The 21275-nt window shown below is 44.9% G+C and overlaps 1 protein-coding gene across 2 annotated transcripts in view; it reads right to left on the bottom strand.

The window, feature by feature from the left end:
* SART3 (spliceosome associated factor 3, U4/U6 recycling protein) overlaps nt 1-21275 on the bottom strand; it is a 41097-nt gene that overhangs the window by 12298 nt on the left and 7524 nt on the right. The window contains exons 2-12 of one of the 2 annotated variants that reach the window (XM_024977081.2): nt 17939-18065; nt 16741-16845; nt 14344-14528; nt 13009-13114; nt 11663-11787; nt 4414-4569; nt 3590-3728; nt 3001-3108; nt 2231-2308; nt 1825-1883; nt 801-910 (exon numbers count right to left, since the gene is read on the bottom strand). In XM_024977081.2, the coding sequence (XP_024832849.1) occupies nt 801-910; nt 1825-1883; nt 2231-2308; nt 3001-3108; nt 3590-3728; nt 4414-4569; nt 11663-11787; nt 13009-13114; nt 14344-14528; nt 16741-16845; nt 17939-18065 (1298 nt within the window). 2 annotated transcript variants of the gene reach the window in all.

Below are 21275 nucleotides of genomic sequence, written 5' to 3'. Positions count from 1 at the left end.
CAATACTTTTACCTGATGCAAACAGCTGACTCATTGGAAAAGCCCCTGATGCTGGAAAAGACTGAAAGCAGAAGGAGAAGGGGGCAACAGAGAATGAGATGGTTAGATGGCATCCCGGATTCAATGGACATGAACGTGGACAAACTGCGGGAGGTGGTCATGGACAGGGAAGCCTGGCATGCTACAGTCCATGGGGTCTCAAAGAGTGAGACGACTAAACACTTGGCAACGGAACACCACCACCATCCAAGATATACTGAATTAAAAAGCTGATCATATTCTTTATATCTTCCCTCATGTTATAAATATCATTTAAAATAATTTTAGAGATTTAGAATATGTATACTGGAATTACATCACCATTTCTTAAAAATTTAAGCACAGGAAAGTCTCAAAAACATACCCAAACCATTAGCAAACAGTGGTTTTATGTGGGTCTGACACTGCAGAAAATGTGGGGGTTTTTTCTCTTTGCTTTTCAGTATTTTTAACTATTATAGACAAAGCAAACATGAAAAAAAAATACAGCTCCCCAAGAAGTCAAATAAAATATTCATGTCCCCAAATCAAAACAAACCAAAATAAGTGGCCAGTAACACATGGCCATAAGAAGAGCCCAGGCACAGAATATCATGTGTGGTTCTCTAGAGCCCTGCCCAATAAGCCGAGGCTCTAGAGACAGGACCATAAAGGGAGCAGCGCCCTGTGAGCAGCAGTCTGAGCTGTATGGGCGGGGTTCGAGCACCAGCGCCGAGGCCGGTCACACCTGACAAGCGCCTCCCCTCACCCCGGGCTGTTACCTCTCCAGGTTGTAATACTCGAGCCACATGTTGGCGAACTTGGCGTTCCCTCTGGTCATGATGCTGTCCCAGAGCTCTCGCGCTTTCTGCATGTTGTTGCAGAGTCGAGCCTGAACGCATGAACAGACCAAGTTAGGAAAGGACTCGGGCCTGACGACGTCAACACCCGTTACAAAACACACTTCAGACACTGTGCTGAAAACCTCCCACCCCAAATCCGTGCTACTCAGCCGCTCAGACACTGCCAGGCGCCCCGCCCGCCCCCCAGGGTAACAGCCTGGCCCAGGGACCCGGCCTTTCTGCAGCGTCAAGCCTCAGGCTGTCTGCCCATGTTCACCCCGAGAACCACACGAGCGAGCACACAGGCACGGAGGGCAGTGCTGGCCAGGCATCTGATTTTATTTTTATCAAGCCTTAACTCTAAGTGTTTCATCCGAAGGCCAAGGCAGGGACAAAAAGACCACCAGGAGCCGACGCTGCCCTTAACCTCTGCGCCTCGGCTGCTGCATCCTTAATGTGGTTTCAGCACAACCATCCCATCCACCAACAACCCGACACCTGACTCCCCTCAGAGAACAGGACACAGGGGCAGAGTCCACATCTGACTCACCGTGGGGTCCACGATCCAGCAATAATATTCAACTCATCATATCCGCTAACTATCATCTGTCTTCCACATTAAGTTTCAAGTCTTTCTAGCACAGGGACAGGGTCTATTTCATCCCCAGCCCACAGTGAAAGGCCTGGCAAACTGCTCACGCCTAGAACACGCTCATCACTGGGCTCCGGAGCGGGAGAGAAGTAACACACGAGTGAGCACCTGGAACGCAGACAGCTGCTGCGCAACCTGGCTGGGAGCCCGGATGCCCCCAGATACCAACAAACACGTGTCAAGCGAGGTAAACAACGCAGAGCCCTGCAGAGCCTAGGTGGTCATCTGGGACCCCGACTCAGCTTCAGCCACGCTATGGGACAAAGGTCCCGAAAAGGTGGGTGAAACTGACAGGTCTGTGAAAACATTTACCTCGATCCGAGCCCAGTTCTGCATGATGAGGCAGCTCGGATCTCCACTTTCACTGAAACCTTCAAGAAGAGTAGTAGACAAAATTAGAAAGTAACCGAGGGACTTCTCCCTGCTGGTCCAGTGGTTATGAATCCACCTTGCAACGCAGTGGACATGGGTTCGATCCCTGGTTGTGGAACTAAGATCCCACATGCTTCAGGGCATCTAAGCCCAAGGTCCACAACTAGAGTCTGTTGTGGACTCAACACGTCATGCAACACAATGTGTTACAACTAAGATCCAACACAGGCAAATGAATAAACATTAAAAGCAAAGAGAATAGCGGAGAGGCAAACCGCCTTGGTATGAAAAGGCCCCACGACCAGAAGAGGAAGCACAGGCAGGCAGGGCAGGAGAATGCACTTACGCTCCTCCACCTCCTGCTTCAGGTACTCCAGGGCGCGGGCAAACGCGGATCGCAGCTCCTCCAGCTCTTTACTCGAGTCTGTCAGAAAGCACAGGGCAGGTTCGACTCTCGGACATCACATACCACGTCTTCTAAGTGCTCTCCAATCCCACACTGACACTCCCTGGGCTCACGCTGGAGACGCCAAATACAACACCGCCCGTTCCTGCCCTAATCACACACGGTGGGTGGGGTGGGGGAGGCAGGCAGACCCAAGACAGAGCACGTCACAGACGGTGCAAAGACAAAGGGGCCAGGGAGCCACGTGGGGCCAGAGCGGAAGGGTCTTCCCCGAGCCGGCAGAAGAACCAAAATCCACCTGCATGCGTAACAAGCACCAGTGGGGCGGCGGGTGGGAGCACGGCGGGGCTCTGGTTGCTCTTTATTATTTTTTTTCCGGGAGGGAGGAAGGCAAGGGATCCCATGAGGTGGAGGGTCAATGACTTAAAGGGAACACAGCTGTCCCACGTAAAGAACTATTCAGGGCACACAGAAGGGAGAAAAGAGGCTGAAGAGGTTGGCAGGGGCCAGCGTAAAAGGTAAGGACCATTCCTCTCTCCCTTTAGCATCTGCGGCCTGACTCCCTACAGACTGAAGCGGCTACAACGTCCACCAGAGGCTGGTCTGCACCGCTTGCCCCGTCGTGAGGTACCTGGGCCACTGCCTCATGCCACCAAAAGACAAGCGAAGAAACAGCTCAGTTCCAACAGGAAACACGGGAACTTTAATACCTTGTTTGAAGTCGACCCTTCTCCTCAGGTAATCAAGGTATGCCTGCCAGATCTCCACATAGTCGGTGGCCTGAATGAAGCCAGCGCTGAGAGCTTTCTCAAAGGTCACTAGAGTTGAAGAAAAGGCCAGGATTTGTTGTCAATTCAAAAAGAAGCTAATATAAAATTATCGAGATCATTATAAAAGCCTCTTATAAAATACTTATATGGCTAACAGTAATAACGGGATGCAACGAAGTAAAATGAGCTAGAGAAATATTCAGAAGAAAGGCTACCACAGTGGTGCACAAACTGTGTTCTGCAGAAAGGGCAAGTCCCACAGGGGGCCCTGCGGGAAAGTGCTCCAGGTCAACTGGGCTGGAGAAAAGCCGACGACTCCCAGGAAAATCATGACTAGTAAAACATTAAAAGGTTTTAAGAAGTCAAAAATACAACTAGTTTATCTCTCACTTAGAGCCCTTTTTGTCACTAACACCAAATATTCCAAAATAAACCCCCGGGGAAGGCTGAGTTAATGACTCTGTCACAGCCCAACGTTCTTGACTTGGGACAAAAAGCTTAGACATCTTCCCACAAAAACAATCCGCACCCGAAATCACTCGGTGTTCAACTCCATGTCTCTCCAGGGCCAGGAGGTACCGACTCCACAGGGCAACTGTCCACGGGCAGTTTCGAACAGCACGACTGTGCGCAGACAAAACCAAGTCCTTTACTTTCAGCTGCCGGTCCTATGATAAAGAATGCCAGGGTCAGCAGAGAAAGTTTCATTCGGACGTCACCATTCACAGACACTCTCAGCAAAACCAACCAACAAAAGAAATTTCCTTAACATGACTGGTGTCTTCAACAAAGAAACCGCCAGGGGTTCGAGGGGAGAACAGAGGTACAGAAAAACCTACAGATCAAAGAGCTTTAAGAGACATCAACCAGTCCTAACGTATGGACTTAGTTGAGATCCTGAGTCAAACCTCTTAATACACATGAACTGAAACAGTTACCATCAAAATGGGATCTCTAGATTTGCTTCAGAATAACATGGAAGGGGGGAATAGGTAAGGAAACAGATAAAACTAGTTAAGATTACAGACCAAATTAGACTAGTGCCATTAGTTAAGTGTTGAAGATGGGTGATGGGTATTTGTCATTTCATTTTACTAATCTGTCTATATGTATTTAATTTTTCCATAATAACATGTTAAAAGAAAAATTAATCTGTTGTAAAGTCCTCGATAGTAAGACTATGCCAACTTTTTTTCAGTTAGTCATCAGTATAAAATAAAACACGAGAACACTTCCTTAGTGAATCAAGCAGAGAGGGGCAGCACACCGCCAACTCCTGGCGCTCTTTCTGATTTCAAGTAGAACCTAAATTGGTAAAAATAAAGTGAGATTAGAACAGGTAGGTTATCTTACTAGGTACTGACTGTAACGGATCCATAAGTCTGGAACAAGGCAGTTCTCAACCAGGGCGCGCTCAAAGATCAACTGAATGCGGGCGGGGTCGCCAATTTTCATCTCAAAATCGATGTACGCTTGATACTCGGCCAGCCTGGGTGCTTCAGCTTGCAGCTGGGGCAAAGGAGAATGGCAGTGAAGTTGCAATGGGCTACGTGACACTGTCAGAGAGCACACACATGTCCATAGTAAACCATGGCGAGAATGGCCACAGCAAGGTAAGGATCACCAATCCCCACTCTCAGAACCTCTGCACATCGGATCTATAAGTCTGACGGACAGAATTTGAGTCCAAAGTGCCACCTCGTGGCAAGAGTTACAGAGGCTCCATAATTCCTTTTCTAAGTCTACTCCTAGATCACAGAGAATTGAAACCACCCTTCAACCAGTAATTGCATGAAAGAGAAATACATGGCCAATGACCACTGCTAGCCATGTTCCAAAACAGATACCACTTTCTTGGCCTACTGAGTGGGGTGAATGCAACCACACCAGAGTGACTTGGTACCCTGGGTCATTTCACGTTTGTCGTTCCAAGTATCAGCTCCTGCCAGAGTACAGGTACACGCAGGAGACAGAAGAGGCAATATATGATCAATGTGTACTGATCCAAAGACATACAGTCAAATTCTTTTTAGACAAAATCCTCCTATTCAATTTATTCTCTCCTCAGCCACTCTGCTGATGGTCAAAACAAAACTCAGCTGGCCAAGGCTTTCATGAATGAGGCTCTTTGTGAAATACAGTGGCTCTGTGTTAGTCACTCACTTATGTCCGACTCTTTGCAAACTTCATGGACTGTAGCCCACCAGGCTCCTCTGTCCATGGAATTCCCCAGGCAAGAATCTTAAAATGGGTTGCCATTCTCTTCTCCTGGGAATCTTCCTGACCCAGGGATCAAACCCAGGTCTCCTGCACTGCAGGAAGATTCTTTACCATCTGAGCCACCAGAGAAGCCCCCAGTGCAAGACAACTAAATGCCAATGATCCACATGTGAAAAAGAGAGTGCTCATGTGGGCCAGCAAGAGCACACACATGCTCTGACCATAGAAAGATGATACTGCAGAGGCTCAGTTTCTTCTAAAGAATGACGAAAATCAGTTACCCAGACACACCGTGCCACTGAAAATGGTAGAAAACACTAGACTGAATATTGAAAAAAAAAAAATCTTGCAAATCAACCAACTGGGAAAGAAACAAGAAATACCACAAACAAAATCTAAATGAGAAGGCGACGGCACCCCACTCCAGTACTCTTGCCTGGAATATCCCATGGACGGAGGAGCCTGGTAAGTTGCAGTCCATGGGGTCGCTAAGAGTCGGACACGACTTGAGTGACTTCACTTTCACTTTTCACTTTCATGCACTGGAGAAGGAAATGGCAACCCACTCCAGTGTTCTTGCTTGGAGAATCCCAGGGACGAGGGAGCCTGGTGGGCTGTCGTCTATGGGGTCACATAGAGTTGGACACGACTGAAGTGACTTAGAAGAAGAAGAAGAAGCTAAGGGAAGGCTAAGCTTTTGCCAGTTTAAGAGATAATATTAAGAATTTGATCTTTACAACAATCCCAGGCGGCAGTTATCATTTCAATCCCATCTGACATTTGAGGAAACCAAGTCAGAGGAGTAAAATCCTAGCCCAGAGCTAAAAGCTGTGTTCTCACTCATCAGCCCATTAAAGATACCAAAAGCAGAGCCAAGAAGTCCAACAAACCTTAAGCAGGATAAATACAAAGAAACCCACACACCTGGCCCTACTGTAACCAAACTGCCGGACATCAAACCAAACCAAAGACATCTTGGGACTTCACTGGTGGTTCAGTGGTTAGGACACTGCTCTTCAAACGCGGGGAAAGAGGGTTTGATCTCTGGTCAGGGAACTAGAATCCTATATGCACAGCCAAAAAACAGAGAAATAAAAACAAACAAAAGACAATGACATCTTAAAGCTGGCCAGAGAACAAACAAGAATTTCCTTTCAAGAAGCAAGAGTTAAGACAGCTGACTTCTCAGCAGCACAACAGAAGCCAGAAAGACATATTTAACTGCTCAGAGAACAGAACTGTCAGCCTAGAATTCTATATCCTGAGAAACTCTCAAGGAGAACAAGGACCTCTTAAATAAAAAACAGAAAATGTGTTACAAGCAAATATCCAAGCACATGACACTAAAGGGTGGACCTGAAGCAAAAGAAAAGTGACTCCAAGTGAAAGATCTAGGATGTGATAGGAGGAGGCAAAGACAGTGGGCAACGTATGCAGTACATGTGGCCACAGGTGCTGCAAAATGCAGCCCAACCGTGACTTGGGGGTCAACTGAAAGATAAGAAACATGAGAAAACAAAAGCACAGGTCTGAGGAGTGGTCAATGAAATAAAAAATATTCTAAGGCCAAGAAAAGGGAATAAAGGCCATTTATAATTAATACTGTGTGTGTATTATTGTCAACACAGAAAATTCCCCCAAATCTGTACATTACCAGTATTGATAAGGACTGAACAAGTTTGATTAAAATATCACTAAAAAATTTCATTTTATATACCCGGAACAAACAGCTAGAACAGAAAATCTTTTAAAAGATATTGATTACAACAGTATCAAAAACACTTAGAAATACATCTAAAAATGTGTTCAAGGCACTGGATAAATTTATAAGACCTCACAGAAAGATAAGACCTAAACAGCAGAGGCCTATACCATGTTCATGAACTAACACCAAAAAAAGATGTCCTTTTCATCACAGGGGCCTGGGATGCAAAAGTAAGATGTCAAGAGACACCTGGAGTAACAGGCAAGTTTGGCCTTGAAGTACAAAAGGAAGCAGGGCAAAGGTTAACACAGTTTTGCCAAGAGAATGCACCAGTCATAGCAAACACACTCTTCCAACAACACAAGAGATGATTCTACACATGAATTCACCAGATGGTCAATACCAAAATCAGGTTGATTATATTTGCAGCTGAAAATGGAGAAGCTCCATACAATCAGCAAAAACAAGACCTGGAGCTGACTATGGCTCAGACCATGAGCTCCTTATTGCCAAATTCAGACTTAAATTGAAGAAAAGTAGGAAAAACCACTAGGCCATTTAGGTATAAACTAAATCAAACCTCTATACACAAGAAGTGACAAATAGGTTCAAGGATCAGATCTGATAAGACAGAATGCCTGAAGAACTATGGACAGAGGTTCGTAAAATTGTATAGGAGGCAGTGATCAAAACCATCCCCAAGAAAAACAAAGGCAAAATGGTTCTCTGAAGAAGTCTTACAAATAGCAGAAAAAAGGAGAGAGGAAAAGGCAAAGGAGAAAAGATAAATCCATCTGAATGCAGCGTTCCAAAGAACAGCAAGGACAGAAGAAAGCCTTCCTAAGTGAACAATGCAAAGAAAGAGAGAAAACAAAAGGGAAAGACTAGAGATCTCTTCAAGAAAATCAGATGCCAAAGGAACATTTCATGCAAAGATGGGCACAATAAAAAACAGTACGGACCGGACAGAAGCAGAAGATACTAAGAAGACGCGGCAAGAACTGTACAAATAGGTCTTAATGACCAGATAACCACAATGCTATGATCACTCACCTAGAGCAAGATATCCTAGGGTGTGAAGTCAAGTAGGCCTTAGGAAGTTATTACTGCAAACAAAGCTAGTGGAAGTGATGGAATTCCAGCTGAGCTACTTAAACTCCTAAAAGATGCTGCTGTTGAAGTGCTGCACTCAATATGCCCAACAAATTTGAAAAACTCAGCAGTAGCCACGGGACTGGAAAAAGTCAGTTTTCATTTCAATCCCAAAGAAGAGCAATGCCAAAAAATGTTCAAACTACCACTGCACTCATTTCACATGCTAGCAAGGTAATGCTAAAAATCCTTCAAGCTAGGCTTCAACAGAACGTGAACTGAGAACTTTCAGATGTTCAAGCTGGATTTAGAAAAGGCAGAAGAGCCAGAGATCAAATTGCCAACATCTGCTGGATCATAGAAAAAACAAAGGAATTCCAGAGAAACATCTACTTCTGTTTCGATGACTATGCTAAAGCCTTTGACTGTGTGAACCACAACAAACTGTGGAAAATCAAGAGATGGGAATACCAGACTACCTTACCTGCCTCCTGAGAGACCTGGATGCAGGTCAAGAAGCAAAGTCAGAATCAGACATAGAACAATAGACTGGTTCAAAATTGGGAAAGGAGTACGTCAAGGTTGTATATTGTCACCTTGTTTGTTTAATGTATATGCAGAGTACATCATGCAGAATGCTGGCCTGGAGAAAAAGCAAGCTGGAATCAAGACTGCCGGGAGAAATATCAGTAACCGCAGATCTGCAGAAAACACCACCCTAATGGCAGAAAGTGAAGAGGGGCTAAAGAGTCTTAATGAAGGTGAAAAGGAGAGTGAAAAAGCTGGCTTAAAACTCAACATTCAAAAAACTAAGACCATGGCATCCAGTCCCATCACTTCATGTCAAATAGATGGAGAAACAATGGAAACAGTGACATACTTTATTTTTTTGGGCTCCAAAATCACTGAAGATGGTGACTACAGCCATGAAATTAAGACACACTTGCTCCTTGAAAGAAAAGCTATGACAAACCTAGACAGCATATTAAAAAGCAGAGATATCACTTTGCTGACAAAGGTCCTTATAGTTAAAGCTATGGTTTTTTCAATAGCCATATACAGATGTGATAGTTGGACCAGAAAGAAGGCTGAGCACCAAAGAATTGACACTTTCAAACTGTGATGCTGGAGAACACTCTTGAGAGTCCCTTGGACAGCAAGAAGATCAAAGCAGTCTATCCTAATAGAAATCAACTTTGAATATTCAATGGAAGGACTGATGCTGAAGCTCCAATACTTTGGCCACCTGATTCGAAGAGCCAACTCATTGAAAATAATCCTGATGATGGGAAAGACTGAAGACAGGAGGAGAAGCAGGCGACAGAGGATGAGATGGTTGGATGGCACCATCAACTCAATGGACATAAGTCTACACAAATCCCAGGGGAGAGTGAAGGACAGGGAAGCCTGGAGTGCTGCAGTCCATGGGGTCACAAAGAGTCAGACACGACTGAGTGACTAAACAACAACAACATACATGTTCATAGATTGGAAGATTCAATATTTAAAAGATGCAAATTCTTCCCCAAATTCATCTACAGATTCAATGCAATTCCAATCAAAAATTCAAAGGAATCCCCTGGCGGTCCAACGGTTAGGACTCTATACTCTCACTGCTAAGGGTCCGAGTTCCATCCCTGGTCAGGGAACTAAGAACCTACATGCCGCATAGTGTGGCCAAATAAAAAAAAAAACAGTAACTATACTATCATTAAGTAGAACCTGAAAAACCGATTCTCATTCTTAACGGAAGCATTAACAGCTCAAGAAAGCCAAGGCCCTCTAGAAGAGGAGCAGCACGAATGGGACTCATGCTACCGAAGATCAAAACTTAACTGTAAAACCATCACATCATCACAACAGTGTAACATGAACCAGTGGGGTGGAACAAAGAGCCCACAAATAGACCCACACAGAAATGGACAGCTAATCCCTGACAGGCATCGGGCAACACGCGAGTGAGGGCGGGGGAGAATCATCAAAGTCAGCAATGAACAACTGTTTTGCTACATAAAAAACAAAGTTAGCCCCCACCTCAGACCATGCCCAAAGATCCATTCCAGATGAAAGCTGAAAAACAAACAACAAAACTATAAATTTTCAGAAGAAAAACAAGAGCTAAGTCGATTAGTATCCCCAGAGTACGGAGAGAATTCTTAATCACAAATTCTAAGGGAAAGAATGATAAATCCAATTACATTAAAATTAAGAACTGCTCACTGGGCTTCCCTGGTGGCTCTGTGGTAAAGAATCCGCCTGCCAGTGCGGGAGGTGTGGGCTGGATCCCTGGTCCGGAAAGATCGTACATGCCCAGGAGCAACTAAGCCTGCGAGACACAGCTACTGAGCCTGCGCCCTCGAGCTGGGAGCCACGACTACTGAGCCACGCACCCTAGAGCCTGTGCCCGCAACGAGGGAAGCCACCACAATGAGAAGCCCACGCACCGCAACCAGAGAAAAGCCCATGCAGCAACAAAGACCCAGCACAGCCAAAAATAAGTAAAATTACTTAAAAAAAAAAAAAAAAACTAGTCATCAAAACATGCCACTGCGGGGAAGGGGGGGGGGGTGGTGGGTGGGATGGCAACAACAACTCACCAACTTGGGAGGAAGAAATTGCAATACATGCAACCAGAAGTATGCATTAAGACCCAGGACACCCAGATATCAGTTAGAAAAAATGTGACAAACCAAAAGAAAAATGAGTCAAAGATTTTAACAGCTACTTCAAAGATTTTTTTAAAAAAGGAAATCTGAGGTTTGAAAAGACACTCAACTTCATTAGTAATGAAAGGGAAATGCAAATTTAAACTGTACTTTCAAATTCATGAAGACTGGCTAAAATGTATGTCAACATCCCAGCTGGCGGGCAATGAGAATGCTGACACCGCCGGCAGAAGCAGCGACTGACAGCCTGGAAACAGCTCAGCTCTGCCTCAGGGCCCAGCACTTCCTTCCACTGTGATACATGTTCCTCAACAACTCCTACATGTGTGCCTACAGAAACCCTTTTTCACGTGTACCAAGAGATACGTCTGAGAATCATCGGAACAATTCTCCTCCTCCTAGCAAGACACTGGATACAGCCCAACTACCTATGAACAGGACAGTTTATACACAGACAACTTTACAGCAGTGAAAACAAATGGACTGTAACTACACTTACCAACGTGAGTAAAACTCAAACACATCTTGAATGAAAGAAAATATACAGCCTGATTCCATTGTACAAAAGCTCAAACACAAGCAAAATTAAACTATACATTAAGAATACGTTCATAGGGTGTAAAACTATAAAGAAGAGCAAGGGGATGATGATCACAAGTCAGGAAAGTGGTTGCCTCTCGGGAGAGGTGGGGGAAGCAACTGGAGAGGGCACAGAGGAGACTCCTAAGGGACTGGCAACGCGCTATTTCTTAACCTGGGTGGCGGGCACATGGACGTTCACCCTATTATCAGGATGTAAACTGAATGTACACATTTATCCACCCTACACATTTCATGACAAAGATCCTGTTTTACTCCCAACTGTTGACTTAGGGAAAGCTGGGAGAGAGACATTTAATGTAAAAGGGGCCACACTCACCAGGGCTTCCTCGTAGGGTTTGTATTTCTCCAGCTGCTGCAGCGCTTTGTTGTAGCTCTGAATTACTGACTCTGGAATGGGGTCTTCAGACCATTCCTCATACTCTGCAAACGTTGCTTCCATATCTATTGAGAGATGGAGTCAGTCTTGTGGGTCTGACAGTTGGGTTTTATCAACTCAAACACAGAGTAAACTCTGAGACAGGTGCCCCGGGCCCCTCCCGCATCTCTGGCCATGGGCTCTTACTGACTGAACCCTGAGCTCTTCTGCTGAGCCCTGAATTGGCCCCAGACTCTATCCTGAAGAACCATCCTGGGCAGCCCTACCAGCTAATCCAACCATCAGAAAATGAAACTAACAGCAAGGCTATAACCACACTTACCTACTGCTTCCTATGTTCTAATACTTCACATCCATTATCTCATTCAATCCTCACAATTCTGCAAGGGAGGTTCTACCGTGATTCCCACATTGCGGTTGAGGAAACACAAGCAGAGGGTCACATCACCCGGCCACAGTCAATGGCAGAGAGAGGCTCTGAACCCAGGCAGTCTTCTGGCTCAAGTTCACGCTCACTCACCATGCTGCACTCTCTCACACTGGTATGTGAGGTGAAATGTACAAGCCAGCTCCGCTCTGGCCTTTTCTGCTTGTCATCCAAGGATTCAACTGGAGAGCCACTTTATAATTTGTCAAATCAAACCCAAATAAACCAGGAAGTAAAAAGAGAAGTAACACCTGGGTTCAGAGGTTCCGAAGCTGTGCGGTGCATAACCGCATCCAGGGAACACGCAAGACGGTGGCCTCGAGCTCCTCCCACGCTTGGGAAGTCCTCTCAGTGCTTCTTGCGTTCAAAAAAGGAGGTTTGGCTTGCCAAAGTATGTTCACACGAAAAAGAATCTTTCCCAACCCCCAAAAATTCAGACAGAGCTACTCCAATCAACTGTGCTCATGAACCAAATCACCTCCACAGAAGACGTAACATAAGCCCACGTCAAATATCCACCCTGTAATGGAGGTTTCTTCTGAAGAGAAGATGCTTATGACAGAACTCTCATTCCCCCAGAAAACACAGGGGGTCAGCTTCCCTAGTCCTCTCAGAGACCCTGTCTCTGCCCACCCCCGCACCATGTCTTAACACAGGAAACTGGGAGTCCCGCCTCTGACCCTCACAACTCTCCTGAGCGTTAACAATCCAAGATATATTTTCACCCAGGGCCTTGTCAACAGTGACGCTGTCCAATAAGAAAACAAACGCCAGCCACGTCTGCCTCACGAGATGCTGGGGAAGGCCTAATCATAACACGCCCCAAAGCGCCGACTGCTGACGGGGCAGTTTCTCTTACCGTAGAGTGGGATCGCCAGCTGTCGCCGGAAGAGACTGTGGACTTTCTCCAGCTGTGAATCAAAGGTTTGTTCCCAGTCAGAAGGGGAAAGGAAGCCAGCCATGGGCTAAAGAAGCAAACCCGTAGTAAATGACAAACTTTGGTTCTGCCTACTTCAAAACTTATTTCAGCACATTTTTAGCTCACACTAAAAAAAATTCATAGGACCCCTTATACATGAAGTATTATGCCAAACGTTGTAAGAGGCTCAAATGTCAATGTTATCTCTACCAACTGATGGTGATGGGGAGAGCAAGAAGGAATCTAAGAAATGGACCCAAATGACTATCTTGAGATAGGACAGAGGCATCTCAAGTATCAAAGGCTCGTGGCTTGCTTCAGGCTGGTTTTTAGGGCTGTCTGCAGCTATCCAGGGAGGAAGTTAGGAAAGACTCCTAGAGGAGCTGGCATTGGGACACGTCTGCAGGCTCTCCGGAACTAATGAGACAGAAACGGACTCCCGGATGAATGAACAGCATGAATCAAAGCACAGAGGCAGAAACTGCAGGAATACTGAGGGGAGTGCAGGACCAGAGTCCACATGGGGTCACAACTGACACGTGTCAGCCAGAGGCTCTGCCCCGGCACCTCAGGGAGGGTGGGGGGCAGGCATCACTGCACGTTCTTCAACAGGGACTCAGTCCAGAAGGGCCTGGGCTCTTGTAATCATGATGATCCAAGTAATACAGGGCTCCACCGCATACCAACAACAGTGTGGTCACACATGTAGTGGGAGAGACACTGGGGCGTGGGCTCTCAAATTCTATAAATCATAGTCTAGTCTAAAAACTGCAATTATGATGAGGTCAAATCTCCCATAGTCACTATGGGACACGCTCTATATATACAGTGTACGAAGATAACCAAGTCACCCCTTCAAAATTATATATATTACATATAATTTATATTTATATTAACATATTTATATTTTAATACAAATTATATTTTTATATTACATTAGTAGATAACATGTATATATTAACATAATCTATATTTATATATTATACTAATATAATATTAATACATAATTTGGGGGGGTGACTTGGTTATCCTTGTACATTCACCTGGAACCATAACTAAAACAGCAGTATTTTTAAACACTACAAAAAGCCTGTATGGCATCTGCTTTTTAGTCAAGGAAGACATTCCTGCTATTCCACAAAGATACTTGATTTTATTTACTTTACTGCCCACCCACCAAGGGATGGGCAAAGACCGTTTTGTTAATTGTGTTCTTCCGAGACCACGAACAAAGACTGGTAAGCGGCTGATCGAAGGCAAGCACTGGGCACTCACCCGGGCAGCTTCCACGATGGCACTTTCAAACTCCCGGTATGCCTCCCAGATGGCAAGTCCCTTGGTCATGTGTAACCCGACGGACGAGAGGGCCCTTTCAAACACAGAGCGGACTTTCTCAAGACCACCTTTCTGACCAATCCCGCCGACTGAGTACTGGCCGTACTCTAGCCAAATGTTAGGACCTAAAAATGAGAAGTATATTTAGGATAGGAAATGCCCAAATGTCAAAACTTTTGTTCTGATGCAAACAGAAGAAATGAGCCCACTGAAAAAGTGCTCATTCATAAAGAGAACAGCATCACTGACAGGCACCCCAGGTCACCTGTATCAACACTGCAGCCTGAGAAGGAAGTCCACCTAACGTTCCTACCAAGTATCGTCAGAGAGACCTGACTATGTAAGCAGTACATGCCAGGTGGCAATACGTAATCTTATGACTGGTTATAAAGCGGATTTATTAAAATTGAAGGAACCCTTAACAGATTTCAAAGAATATAATTAGAAATCTGAATGATTTTTCAGAAAGATTGCAAAGCCTAGACTGTTCCAACTTTTAAATCTTGATTCATTTTTAAGCCTTCTGATTGAAATGAAAAAAAAAATTTTTTTAAATACCAATCCTGTTACCAAAGATTCTAAATCTCTAAAACACAAGAGACCTGGCTGCCTTGTTTCTTTCCCTCTTTAATAAACTTTCTATATGCTCACTCCTGCAGCTTTAAAACTAATGAATTAAACTCTTGATAAATGCATTGTTTTTTACTAAATACATTTTGCCTATTAAGTCACTTTTCAGAGATCTGAAAATAAGTTGATGCTTATACACTAATCTTGGAAAATAAAAATTCTAAAAGATAAAGCTAACATGAGAATTCCTGCATGTTTTCCTGAGGCTTGCTTTTTCAATGAAATAAATCTATTTCAAAGAATTTAGCTAAAGTTTGTCAGCTGCTCTGTTTTCCCTCACCAGCACAGAGCTGCCACGTGGGCTACGGAATACAAAATGAAATGAACGAGCTCTTGAAGCAGAATCCTCCCTTAGTGAGGGTTAGTCAGGTTTACAGGAGGGTCTACACTTCTCACAAGGGGAAATGCCCACACAGGGAGTGAGGACAATTAGACAGGGAAAAGGGATATTTAATTAACAATGGGGACTTTTTTTAAACACTTTTTTAAAAACATTTTGTCCACAGCATTGTCTGATACAGTCCTCAGTGTCTGCCGAGAAAATATTTTAGAGACTTATATACCATCAAACTGGATTTAAAGAGAGAGAAAGCGTTCACACTTCACTTTCACTGTTAAGACCAACAGACAAGGCAGATCTCCATGGTGATGGATGATTCTGTAGCTCGAGGCAGTGGTGAAATAAATATCACAAAACTATTCGCACACATTGTATGTACCAAGGTCCATTTCCTTGAGTTTGTACTGCAGTCATGGGGTTTCCCTGGCGGCTCAGTGGAAAAGAATCTGCCTACAGTGCAGGAGACGCAGGTTCGATACCTGGGTTGGGAAGATCCCCTGGAGGAGAGCATAACAACCCACTCTAGTATTCTTGACTGGAGAATCCCATGGACAGAGGAGCCTGGTGGGCTGCAGTCCATGGGGTCGCAAAGGGTGGGACACGACTGAAGTGACTGAGCACGCATGTACTACAGCCATAAGATACTGGGGGATACTGGATCAAGAAACTACACAAGACCTCTCTGTACCATCTTCGCAAACTCCTATAAATCCATAATAATTTCAAAATTTTTAAAGTTTTTTAGTATTGGGGGAAATCAAGCATCCTGTCCAAAGCTTCTAAAATTCCATTCAATACATAAAAGGTAACCTTTGCTGCTGCTGCTGCTGCTGCTAAGTCGCTTCAGTCGTGTCTGACTCTGTGCGACCCCAGAGACGGCAGCCCACCAGGCTCCCCCGTCCCTGGTATCCTCCAGGCAAGAACACTGCAGTGGGTTGCCATTTTCTTCTCCAATGCATGAAAGTGAAAGTGAAGACACTCAGTCATATTCGACTCTCAGCAACCCCGTGGACTGCAGCCTACCAGGCTCCTCTGTCCATGGGATTTGCCAGGCAAGAGTACTGGAGTGGGTTGCCATAGTCACCTGGAAATAGCAGCTAAGTTCTCCCTGGAGATAAATGCTGGGGGCAAGTCTATTCACCTCCTCCCTTCATCTGTTTCTTCCACATGTATTGTGAAACCAAAAGCCTCAACTGAAAACCACAGACAGTGATAATAATAACCGCACTGCAGTCTTTCCCACTGCTTTTTGAAGGACCTTCCTGGGGGCAGCGCCTCACGGTGTGGTCCCAGCAACCAAGAGGGACACGAGAGGGACGCGAGAGGAGCCTGCCAGACACGCTTGGGCCGGCCCGCAGGGGACTCACAGATATAATCCTTCACCGCTCTCTCGAAGAGGTCGTACACGTGCTCCCGGTCCAGGCCGTCCATGGCCATGCTGATCTCGTCGTGCAGCCACTCCAGCCAGAGCTCTGCAAGACACCCGCGCCCTGCATCACTGCCCATCCCCCAGCCCCGCCCAAAGTCGTGTGCTGATGCACCTCCAGGCATCAGCATACAAAGGTTTCGTCTGCCCCATACACCCTGGCCCAGTTCACAGAAATTCAGTTCTTACAACCTGCACTAAGCACACACGAGGCTGACGCTTCCAAGTAAGAGCAGATCACTGAAGTCATAATATCCCTCCAGCTACGGGGCAGTTTATATTCTGCAAAGTACTTACACACTTTCTCTTTCAATATCTATCAAAATCCTGAGAGGCAGGCAACAGTAACATTAGTAACAATGGCATCTATCCAAGAATTCATGACACGCCGAGCACGTGTTAAGCGAGGCACACAGAATGCCTTGTGTGCAGAAACTACTGTTACCCCATCATACTGCTGGGAACACTGAGCCTCAGGACGCTTATATGATGGTCTTAATGTCACAAAGCCAGAAAGACATCTGAAAGGCAATCGATTTCAGCTTCAACACTCCACAGTCATGCTTTGTGGGAGGGAAAGGGGGACAGAGCTGGATCTAGGATCTGTGTTAACTCACTTGTCCCTAAAAGATCGATTACATATACTCATGGAGATTTAACTACAAAGATGCTTGGCATAATCACATTTCATAAGCCAAGTTAAGAAGAAATAATTTAAATGCCCAACTACTGTGGAACAAATAAGGTATGAAACATTTAAATTAAACTTGCTTATGAAAGTGTAACTATACTATAGTTACAATTATCCGTTTCTGAGAGAACAGATTATATACATAAATACCAGAATGGGAAGCAGAAAGGGAATGGGGAAATTTTAATTATATAGAAATATTTTATCATAACATTACGATAAAGAAATCAAGATTTGAATTGTGGACTTGGTATTGCATGACCACAACTATGTTTAGCAAAATCCTAGAAGATGATAAACTAAAAGTCGCTGACTTTGGATGGATTTTCTTCCTTCCACTACACTTATCCCGAATTTTTTATAAGGAGCATGTCCCACTTTCAGCACGGGAAAAAAGACCCTTCAATTCTCTGTGTTTATGAAAGTGGCTCAACTGCGGAAGCGCTACCTTCGGTCAAAGGGAAGATCTCGCTCATCTTCTGGCGTGCCATCCTCACTTTGGTCAGCTCCCCTTCCAGCCGGAGCAACCGGATCAGGTCCACGTGGCAGTTGTAGTCATAGACGTTGATAGACAGCTGGAAGGAAAAGGAACACAGGTGGAAATTCAGAATGCGATCATCAAATAACTCAGCTTCTGTCACCACTGGCGAAAGCGCACGCCTGCTACAAGCACAAAATACGTGTTTTCTGGAAGAGACACAAAAACAGCAAGGCAACACTTCCCTCAGGAAGATGGAGAAAAACATACAAGAGACTTTTTTTTTCTTACCACACCACTCGGCAGTGTGATCTTACTTCCCTGACCAGGGATTGAACCTGGGCCCCTGGCAGAGTCCTAACCACTGGACCGCCAGGGAATTCTGAGAGACTTTTTAAAATAAATGTAACACTCGGAGCCTAGTGGGCTGCCGTCTCTGGGGTCGCACAGAGTCGGACATGACTGAAGCGACTTAGCAGCAGCAGCAACACTCCTTCACATCTGTTACAGGCCCCAGAACACACTTGGTTCTCCCAGAAATACAGGCAACAGGCTAACGAAACAAACACAGTGTGACCTGAGGCAAGTCACTCACTTTTCTAAGCTTCCATTCTCTCATCTGTAAAATGGGATACCCCGCCAGATGGTGAGAATTCTGAAAGGTAATTCAGTATCACACCGCAGCACATGCCAGGGACATGTAATTAAGAGCGCTTTCCTTTTACTGAACAAACAAATGAAAACCCTACCAGGAAAAACAAGAATGACGACAGACTAGTACCAGATGAAGCTGAGTGACAGGCACAAAATGATTCATTTCAAACTTTTCAAACTAGAAGTTAATAAATTAAGATCACTGCTTCCAAAGATACTGGACATCTGAAACAAAGGAAAACTAAAGGAATCTGTCACTAGCAGGCTTTTACTCTTAAACAGCTAAAGGAACCTCTTCAAAGAGAAGGAAAATGGTAAGAGAAATCTTGGAGCATCAGGAAGGAAGAAAGAGCAGAAATACAGGTAAGCACAAGTGAACCTTCTCAACTCTTCTAAATTGTATGCGATAACGGAAATAATTTTAAGACTATCTGATACCCAAAACAATGACAAAGGAAAAATGGTAAAGAGACCTAAATGGGAGGAACATTTCAACACTTTACTCAGGGATAAAACACAGATACCATGTAAATGAAATACACTGAAATACTCAAAGCAACTACTAAGAAACTATATAGACCAAGACTCTAAACCTTCGTATGAGTAACCAAGCTGGAATCCACAGAATGTTCAGGTAACCCACACAAAGGTGAGGAGAGAGAACCCTGAGAACAAGAAACACAGGAAACAAACAGAAAAGAATAATGTCGGGCTTTAGACCTAATATATCAGTTCAGTTCAGTTGCTCAGTCGTGTCCAACTCTTTGTGACCCCATGAATCGCAGCACGCCAGGCCTCCCTGTCCATCACCAACTGCCGGAGTTCACCCAGACTCACGTCCATCAAGTCAGTGATGCCATCCAGCCACCTCATCCTCTGTCGTCCCCTTCTCCTCCTGCCCCCAATCCCTCCCAGCATCAGAGTCTTTTCCAATGAGTCAACTCTTCACATGAGGTGGCCAAAGTACTGGAGTTTCAGCTTCAGCATCATTCCTTCCAAAGAAATCCCAGGGCTGATCTCCTTCAGAATGGACTGGTTGGATCTCCTCGCAGTCCAAGGGACTCTCAAGAGTCTTCTCCAACACCACAGTTCAAAAGCATCAATTCTTCTGTGCTCAGCCTTCTTCACAGTCCAACTCTCACATCCATACATGACCACTGGAAAAACCACAGCCTTGACTAGATGGACCTTTGTTGGCAAAGTAATGTCTCTGCTTTTCAATATGCTATCTAGGTTGGTCATAACTTTCCTTCCAAGGAGTAAGCGTCTTTTAATTTCATGGCTGCAGTCACCATCTGCAGTGATTTTGGAGGAAAGAGTGAATGTCGACATTCACTCTTGCCATCTCCTGTTTGACCACTTCCAATTTGACTTGATTCATGGACCTGACATTCCAGGTTCCTATGCAATATTGCTCTTTACAGCATCGGACCTTGCTTCTGTCACCAGTCACATCCACAACTGGGTATTGTTTTTGCTTTGGCTCCATCCCTTCATTCTTTCTGGAGTTATTTCTCCACTGACCTCCAGTAGTATATTGGGCACCTACTGACCTGGGGAGTTCCTCTTTCAGTATCCTATCATTTTGCCTTTTCATACTGTTCATGGGGTTGTCAAGGTAAGAATACTGAAGTGGTTTGCCATTCCCTTCTCCAGTGGACCACATTCTGTCAGATCTCTCCACCATGACCCGCCCGTCTTGGGTGGCCCCAAAGGCATGGCTTAGTTTCACTGAGTTAGACCAGGCTGCGGTCCTAGTGTGATTAAATTGACTAGTTTTCTGTGATTATGGTCTCAGCGTGTCTGCCCTCTGATGTTTCAGTAATTTGCATGTCAGGAGATCTGGTATTCCCATCTCTTTCAGAATTTTCCACAGTTTATCGTGATCCACACAGTCAAAGGCTTTGGCATAGTCAATAAAGCAGAAATAGATGTTTTTCTGGAACTCTCTTGCTTTTTCGATGATCCAGCGGATATTGGTAATTTGATCTCTGGTTCCTCTGCCTTTTCTTTACTGAGCCCATCTTCGCATGAAATGTTCCCTTAGTATCTCTAATTTTCTTGAAAAGATCTCTAGTCCTTCCCATTCTGTTGTTTTCCTCTATTTCTCTGCATTGATTGCTGAGGAAGGCTTTCTTATCTCCTCTTGCTATTCTTTGATAATATATCAATAATTACCTTTAAAGGACCTGGTCTAAACACGCTAATTAAAAGGCAGAGAATAGCAGAGTGAATAAAAACACAACCTACCTGAATGCTGATTACAAGAAACTCACTTCAAATTCAAGTAAAAGGATGGGGGGCTTCCCTGGTGGCTCAGTGGTAAAAAAAAAAAAAAAAGTCCACCTGCCAATGCAGGAGACGTGACTTTGAGCCCTGACCCAGGAAGATCCCACGCACTGCACAACCAAGCCCGTTGCTGAGCCTGTGCTCTAGAGCCCGGGCAGCCACAGCTGCTGAGTGCTCCTGCCGCAATTACTGAAACCCACGTGCCCCAGGGCCTGTGTCCACGACAAGAGAAGCCACCGCAATGAGAAGCCCACACACCACATTAGAGAGCAGCCTCCACTCACCACAACTGGAGAAAAGCCTGCAGAGCAACAAAGACCCAGCACAGCTAGAAATAAATAAGCAAATAAAAGTATACAAGGTA

Source organism: Bos taurus, chromosome 17 (assembly GCF_002263795.3).
Source record: "Bos taurus isolate L1 Dominette 01449 registration number 42190680 breed Hereford chromosome 17, ARS-UCD2.0, whole genome shotgun sequence".
In the NCBI taxonomy this organism is placed as follows: Eukaryota; Metazoa; Chordata; class Mammalia; order Artiodactyla; family Bovidae; genus Bos; species Bos taurus.
This window is presented reverse-complemented; position numbering and strand designations above follow the sequence as displayed.